General features: G+C 35.2%; 1 protein-coding gene across 32 annotated transcripts in view; it reads left to right on the forward strand.

Annotated features, from left to right (window-relative positions):
• Positions 1-8,914, forward strand: part of ARB2A (ARB2 cotranscriptional regulator A) — a 382,974-nt gene that overhangs the window by 46,709 nt on the left and 327,351 nt on the right. For 28 of the 32 annotated variants that reach the window (XM_070571447.1, XM_070571452.1, XM_070571445.1 and 25 more), the window contains one exon: positions 2,578-2,678. The exons of the other annotated variants lie outside the window; for them this stretch is intronic. In XM_070571447.1, the coding sequence (XP_070427548.1) occupies positions 2,578-2,678 (101 nt within the window). The remainder of the gene's footprint in view (positions 1-2,577; positions 2,679-8,914) is intronic. 32 annotated transcript variants of the gene reach the window in all.

The raw sequence follows: 8,914 nt of genomic DNA on the forward strand, positions 1-8,914 counted from the left end.
GCTATTCTCCAGTTGTAATTGTGTGAGGCCCAGCTCAAATATCCTTGCTTTGGAAGATGAAGAAGGTGAAAGATCTTCCCCTTTTCACCTCACCCACACTCCCTATGCCCTGGTGCAGTATTATGAGGAAGCACACTTTGTGTCACCAAAAATAAAATTGGGCTTGGTGGCAGACCATTTGAGTTTGAATCTTGTCCTCCATGATACCTGGTATTTACTGAACTCTTATTACATGCCACAAAGTGTCTAAATACTTTACATTTATTAATTTGTTTAGTTTGGTGATAGCCTATTTTGGGTCCTAGATTTCACCACAAATCTAATAAAATAAATGGATATGCTTCCCAGAATAACGTGCATTTGGGTACACACATGAAACTTTACAACCAATTCTAGGGGACCCTAAACTAAAGTGTCCTAAGTCTGACCTTTGACAGTTGCTGGACAGATTTCCCAAAGCTTTGAGAAAGGCCAGATTTGCAAATACAAGTATAACATAAGATCCAGATGTCTTTTCTGGATAAAAATGCTCACTTTCTTTGTCTCTTTACCCTCTTTTCACTTTTAACACCAGTGCTAATAATAGTTGGCTGTTTTGATGGGGCCCGTTTTTCCTAAAGAAGCAAAATCTGTATGACTTTATGAGAATTAGTATGTTCAAAATGAGTAGAGAATTAAAAAAAACCCAACAGAACCTCTTTGAGATGTAGATACAAGTGGTCTGTTAAACTCACTTGCTAGGTCAGTCAGTTCCCTTTCACACGGCAGTCTCACAGAAAATACATCTTATTTCAGCTGCAACAATATTACCCTTACTATATGTCATGCACCTTTAAGGTTGCTTTAGTCAAAATCATAAGTGTTAGATTTGTAGATGCCCTCAATCTACTTGTATTGGTATCTTAAGTGAGAATTTCCTTCTCCTAGAAAGAAAAACATAGATACATCTTATAATTTATGTGGCACTATCTGACCATGAACAAGTGTTATGATGATCCAGTACAGTGTCTCATGTTGAGAGTATTAAAGAACTTTACAAATAAGGATTAGCCCTTATTTTATATATTAAAAATGTCCATTTTATATGTAGTAAATTGATTCATAAAACTAGTGAAGTAGTTTTACTTGGAGTACTATATTTCCTGGATTCAGTTTCAGTGCCACAACTTTCAAGTCTTTCTCCACTCCTGCGTGCCCCCATTGGATAAAAGTCAAACACTAATTCTCTTCAGCTTGGTTGTGTCCCTCTTCTGCCCCTAAATCCTTTCTTGTGCCTCACTGCTGTTAGGACAAAGGTCAGACCAATAGTGTGGGCCTTCTACCATTTGATCCCAACGTGTCCTCCAGTGTTACATTCTCCTGTTTGGCTCAGTACTCTTTATTTCTGTTAAACTGAGTTGTTCACTGTTATTTGAATTTGCTGTCCATTTTTCACAGTTTTATTTATATTGCTTGGGTGGGGTGGAGTTTAAAGCAATTGGCCTGTGCTCTCTCTCTCTCCTGATTACAAGGAATATACTCCTGAGGAAAAAAAGAAGACAGGTGGCCTGGTCTTTTCTCCTTGTAAACATGCTGATAATTTAATCTTTTAGTGAATACAGACTAATGTTTACTATGAGGAGAATACTTTGAGCAGGGTGACTGCTTTGGCAATGCCTATGGTAAACAAGCATATAATCTGTGGATTTGTGAGGTGTGTTTCTCTGAAGAATATCACATAAGCAGTACCACTCTCTGGCACATAAAATGGAAGTGTTTTATAACCAAAATGCTTGCCAATGTGTGAGGTAACCTATATGCCTCACTTAGAGACCTCACCTACTCTGGAGTGGACACTGCTATCCAGTGAGAGGAAAGGACCTGGGAAGAAATATCCAGGCTGTCTCAGACTTCTCGCTGCTTTGCCTCTGCCTCTTGACTACTTATACCCTTGAAATTACTACTAAAGTTATTCACCATCGATAAAATCTCCGAACTGAGTGAGTCTGACCTGACAGTCCAAATCGGTGTTGGCTCAGTGCCTCTCTCCAATTTCTGTATGAATATTTCCCATATTTCAAGGTCTGGTTGAGAAATCTCACTGAAACCTTCTGAACCTGTTCTAGCTTATAGGGATCCTTCATTTTTCCAAACTCGTTTTAGACTTTATTGTCTAGTGAATTGCTTGGGGCAATTTTTGTATTGTTGACTGACTTCGTTCTTGTTTAACTTCCTGAAAAGTTGCTTAACTTTTTAATATTTATGCTTCTACTCCTCAGGTAGCCTCTAAACTTAAGAACTAAGTTCATGGCTGTAGCTAGCAAAGATCCTTATACATTTTAGGTCCTCAAATATTGTTAATTTGCTTTAGGTTAGAGAAATGAAAATCAAAAAGCATAACATTTGAGTGCTTGGGGCCATTCTTTTGTACTATTTATATGTTTATATCATACTGATATTTGAAGAAAACAGCCTAATGAAAAAATGAAACTGTTCTGAGAAAGTTATTTTAAATTTTTATCAGAAATTATTTGTCGTACTTTCCGTATTATTGTAAGTGTACTCTGAATCATAGCAATATTGTTGTTTATCTTCTAGAGGGGCAGTTAAGACACATAAAAACTGGGGAACCGTTTGTTTTTAACTACCGGGAAGACTTGCACAGATGGAACCAGAAAAGATACGAAGCTCTAGGAGAGGTATGGTCATATCTACACCTTCAACCTTGTTTTTCCCAATTTTAAGCAGTCAGAATAAAGGTTTTAAAGCTGAAGCAAGTCATGCCCCCTTTCTGCAAAAAGTGACTCTAAAAAGGTTTTGCATTTTCTTGGTTTGATTATTTTTAATGGTTATGTTAGACACACGTTCTCAGTTTAAAAGTTTATGTTTTTATACAAATTTATCCTTCCCATGACCTTAATATTTTGCGGTGAGTCATTATATTGGAAAACAAATTTATGCCAAATTTTAATTTTATTTTTTTAATGTTTTTAAGAGGTTGAATCCTCTGCTGTGCCAGGAGGAAAAAGTGTTCTTTTAAGTCTTTATCTGGAAAAAAGAAAAAAAAAGAAAAATGTTACATATGTTAACTATGTGATATGATGGATGTGTTAATTATCTTGATCTTGGTAATCATTCTACAGTATACATGTGTATAAAATCATTTTGTACACTTTAAATATTAACAGTTATGTTTGTCAATTATTCCTCAGTGAGCTTAAAAAAAGTGCTTTCTATATGAAGAAGATTGATATTTGGCTAATAAATTGGATCTAACCTACTTACTGACTTGATAAAGGATTAAGCCTTGTGACCATTAGGTACCTCACATGATATCTCTGGTAGGAACCTTTGTCATTCAGGTGACTGTTTTGTTAAAGCTAAAGTTGTACTCATTCTGTGTCATATTAAGTGTTTTTAATATAATGCATACAGACACATTTGTTTAGTGATAACTAGACAACTGCTTTACTTCTCTAAGGAAAAGCTGAAATTTCTATATTCCTTTTTGGCTGTTTAATAAAGTCGTCAAAATGAGTTACTTGGTTAAGAATAGCATAAAGAATATACGAAACTTAACTTATGTTTGCTAGGAGACAATTCTCCATGGATCTCTTGCATTTCTGTGTGTCTCTGAGCAAAGGCGTTGACAGCTTTTGTTCTGGCCTATGTTTTTGAGGATGTTTGTGTAGGAAACAACCTTGGAAGATAGAGACTGTATCTTCCTCCAAGACAGAGGGCAGATTTGTTTGCTGTCCAAGGTACTACAGATAATGCTCCTCTCTTCCCCTACTGGTGGCAAAGAATGGGCAGATTTGCTAGCAACCCCCTTATAAGATTGGGCTTTGTAAGTTTGAGGTTCCTTAGGTGTGATATAGTCCCACTGTGTGCTCAGCCTCTACCCTTGGCTTATCTACATGGCCTCTTTGGGATTTGAGGGGCAAGAGGAATAGATGAAGTAATACGTGACCCTGGAATCTAGTGTCTTCTGGCAGCATCCTTGAACTGGTAGCAAGCTAACTTGTTAGCTTGCAAGCAGGGTAAAATCTCAGCCCCTTCACGGTTCTTGACATTGTTCTCCAGCATTTATAACTTACATATATTTAACGCCCTGAATAATTTCTGCTACACTTAAAAAAAAAGTTTGCCTATTTCCACTTGAACTAATTATATGCTGCAGACTGGTAATATTTTGATTATAGGATATCCATACTCTGTGGCCTTAGAGAAGGGCTGGGGTTGTCTGTTTTTTTTTAATATGGGGCTTACATTTTACTCTTTTCCATAAGCCGTGTACGCTTGTGCACTTGGACAGGTGCTGTTCTCCAAACATACCTTGTCTTTTTTGGCATCTGCATCTTTTTCTCTCTCAACTTGTATCCTCCAACATCATCTATATCAAAATCTAGCTAGTGTGTCTTATTAGGTAATCCCATGTCTAAGTGATTCCTTTCTCCTAGAATCTCCTACCTAATTCTTTGGACATGGGGAGGGTCACACATTTATTTTTGTTGGACCTTACTCCATGAAAATCAAAATATTTTGAATTTTCACTTTAATGATTATATGTTTAGACAGAAGATATTCTGCATTATCTAGATTCCCTCGTCCTGTGCCTGTATTCACATTTTTGATCATAATCAGGTTGGCCCAAAGTGATCACCCCAAATCACAAGATTTAACTTTTCATGCAGTGTTTCGCAAAATTAGATCAGTGGCCCCCGAAGCTTCAAATACCAGTCCTATTATTCCCTAATCTGTTGATCACAAGTAAACATAACTTCCTAGCATAAAGCTCAGCACAACAAAAGATCCAAGGATTGGACAGGGAAAGTCCAGTGATTATAGCATTTGTTCCATACCATCTTGCTTCTTATGTCTTGTTTGAAATACTTGTTTTCATTGCTAATTTCACTGTTGAAGGTTGGTTATTAATTGAATTTCATTTCCTACGTCTTAGGAGTGAGATCTATGAGTTCTAGCTACTGAATCTAGAATAATGACACAATTTTCACTACAGTGAATTTGTTTGGGGTTTATTATAATGGGATTTAACACGAATGTGGACCCGTCTTTTCATCCATATTTCTTAATTTCTATTTGAGCTATGCCTTCAAGTTAGATTTACCAACTTACTATTCTTCATTCACACCTTGTATTTTTATCTTCTACTGTTTTCTCTCTTTGACATGCCCCTCCTCCCTTGTTCCCGATACCCCTCTCTCCACTTGCCTTCAGGTTTTGGCTCAGATGTCTCCTCCTTTAGGGAACCTTTCCTCATCTCTTCTGCTACAGTTTTTTTTTCTCTCTTCTCGGTTTCCTTTTTCCCCATCCTCTTTTTCTTCCTATCTTGTCTTCCACAAATGATTTAAGGTGACTTTAAAGATGAATGTCATTTGCAAGATTAAAAATTAAATTGAAAATAAATAAGAAAACAGAATAAAAAAATAAAATGTTAGTAAGTAAGCTAAAGGCATGAGTTTGCTTTATTTCTCCTAAGGTACTTCACACTGTTTTACAGTATTTTTTAATGCACATCTTTAAGCAATTTGGAGGAACTTTCTGTGTCCTCTGATATTTGTTGAATAATAAATGAGTGTGGTACAAATATATAAACTGTTTTGTATAAATTCTGGATCTATGCACTTTAGAGAATTTCTTAATGTTAGGAATTTAAACATAAGGACATGTGTTTTCTTAGTGGAAGAAAGGAAGATGATATGTTAATGATGGTTTTCCTATTTGTAAATCTAAACAATTTTTAATTATTTTATTCTAATTCTCATTTAAGTTCTAGAAGTTTTGGACTATTAAAAGCTTTCCTGATTATTTGATAAAAAATAGACTATATTTGTGGCATATTCTGTTGGAAAATTTTTAGCCTTTGTAGTCAAACTCTAGACTTATGTCACTATAATTCAGGAAATATAAGTTCTTGTATAACTGTGTATGCTTCCTAGAAATCAAATAAACCTTTATATTTAAATTCTGGAAATAATTTAGTACTTCCTGTTACCAGTAAGATCTCTAGTTCCAATAAGCAAGAACCTGTAGAAAGCATCTCACCTGGTCCTGCACATAGAAGCACTGAAAACCCCTTTCTCCTCATTGATGCATAGGACAGAATTCAGAAGATAGCACAAATTTGAGTTTATTGCCTGGGAGCCTGCCTTAATAAACAGCTTTTGATATGCTAAGGTTGAAGTTTTAAGGAAACAGATTTTGACTTCAGTGAGCAATCTAAACCAAAACCCTTTCTGTTTTTTTAGTGTTTTCCTACTAAATATTGAGTTTTGTCTTCAGCTGAGAGCTACTATATATGTTTCACAACTGCCGTTTTAGTTTATGTTTATTCCTCTCTTAAGGAGATTATTATAGCAGTCATTCAGCAGAAATTGTTTTTAAGACTTGCTCCTGAAATGCTCTATCATTTCTATGTAAATTAAACTTATTGTGTAAGTAAAATAAACTGAGATGTCAATTTGTTTTTAGAATGCAGTGCCGTAACTACACGAAAGAATACTCTTTACATTCACAGAGTTACATTTTTATAGTCAAACAAATGCTTTCGCTAATATATATATATTTTTTTACTATCTACATATAGCTTGATAAAAACATATAGCTTGATAAAAACATATAGCTTTAATAAGTTTGGATAATTTCTCTAAATGTAGAAAGATACTATCAGTTTAAGGAGGTGGGAGAGTGGTGTGAAAGGATAATTTTCAGAATAGAAGTGTCTAGTGTATATATATTGGAGTTGAATGCCAAGGAGTGATGTTTCTGGTAGACTCAGTCAGAAAGGCTGGAAAGGCCATTATGTTAAATAGTAAATAGAATGGTAAAAACTCAGCATGTAACCTGTGAAATTTTCTCAGTGATCTCTTTCCTGTCAATACTGAATTACTATTAAATGGAGAATTTCTAATCCAGCAGAAAGTCTAATGAAAGAGATTTGATTTTCTCGTCAAATTTAAGTCTTTGCATTTCTTTTAATATTTATCTTGATTGTCTCTTTAAGAATTAATAAATTATCAATGTGCTTAATAAGAAAATAGCAGTGATTAGGTAGTCTTATAAGCTTGACTCTTTATTCATGGATAGGATCACACTTTTATAAAGGCAACTAGATGTGTGATTTTTTTTCCTGGACCTAAATTATGTCTTGTAAAGTAGTAGAAAATTACTGAAAAATGTTACATTAAAAAAAGGAGTTTATTAAAGAATGTAGGCCAGTGGTGTTTTATAGGGCATTTTTCAATGGCCATATTCAGGTATTTGAAATGGGAGCAACTTCAATTAAGGAACAATAATATAAATGATCATTATTTTAATATTCAAATATTTAAATATAATGTGATTATCTGTATATAATTAATGCCTTCGTATAATGTGAAATTTGTACATCTTAAATTGTCACAAAAACAAATGGCTAGCCATCAAGAGATCTGGGTCCTAGTTCTGGCTCAGTCATTATCTCTATGACTTTAGAAAAATAATATTTCTGAGCCTCCACTGTAATAAAATGGGGATAAAATTATCTGAACTATTGTCAGGAATAAGTAAGATGCATACATATGATATTTTATATTCTTTAATGTGCCATTAAATATTAGGAGCATGGAATGAAAATAGAACTGTACTATTTAAGATTTCTAATTTACTGGGCCAGCCCAGTGGCGCAGCGGTTAAGTTCGCATGTTCCGCTTATGGGTGGCCTGGGGTTCACCAGTTCGGATCCCGGTTGGGGACACCGCACGGCTTGGCACGCTATGCTGCGGTAGGCGTCCCACATATAAAGTAGAGGAAGGTGGGCACGGATGTTAGCTCAGGGCCAGGCTTCCTCAGCAAAAAGAGGAGGACTGGCAGTAGTTAGCTCAGGGCTAATCTTCCTCAAAAAAATAAAATAAAATAAAGATTTCTAATTTACTTTTATTATTAATATTATGAAGGTCTAATTTCTTGTTTTTCTCTCCCCTTTCTCTCCTTTGTCTGCTTATTATTACTCACATCAAATTTATCTTTCTGTGGTAGAGATGAAGAAATGACTATTGACTCAGAGTTGGTCAGCAATCTCTTTTGACTTCTGTCTCTCTCCAGCATCCATTCCTACAAGTGGGCTACTATATCTAGGATGGTATTAATAATTAGACATCTTAGAATTGAGGAAATAATCACTAAAATAATGGGAAAACCCAACTGAGAAAAACTGTAAGCCTCTTAAAAACAATGTGGCGTTGACATATGAACAGACACACAGACCAGTTGAACACAATACAAAGTCCAGAAATATTTTGAAAGTCCAAATACACGTGGAGATATAGTTTAAGTTATAGTACAGTCTTAAATCACTCGGGGAAAAGGAACTTTAAGTAATTGATAGATAATCATTCATAAGAATATAAAATGTGAATATTCATCTCAATGTACACCATAATGAACTCCAAATGGGTCAGAGATCTAAGTGCAAAATATGAAATAAAACCTGTCAACCCAGTAGTTTTGAAATATCAATCCAGTATCAGTGGTTGTGGTTTTGAAATACTATTTCACTTTAAAGCAACCTGAGTTCTTTGGTGAAATGTTAGATTGCAGTCTGGGGTGAGAAACAAATGACATGAGCCTGGAGTATCTTGTCATATCAGAAAGCAAGGAAGCTGCCAAAGACTACTACCTCTTCTAAAACTTGAAAAGAAAAAGACCAAAAAAATCCAAACAAAACCCCCCCCATTGGGCGATAGACATAAACAAGCAGTTCAGGGGGGAAAAATTCAAATAGCCTTTAAACATCTGAAAAGATGTTTAACCTCACTCATAATAAGACATATTAATGAAGACTATACTGAGATAACATTTCTCACCTGTCAGGTTGACAAAAATCTGTAAGCTTGACAGCACACTCAGTAGATGAGGCTGTAGGGAAAAAGGACCT

Source organism: Equus przewalskii, chromosome 13 (assembly GCF_037783145.1).
Source record: "Equus przewalskii isolate Varuska chromosome 13, EquPr2, whole genome shotgun sequence".
Taxonomy (NCBI): domain Eukaryota; kingdom Metazoa; phylum Chordata; class Mammalia; order Perissodactyla; family Equidae; genus Equus; species Equus przewalskii.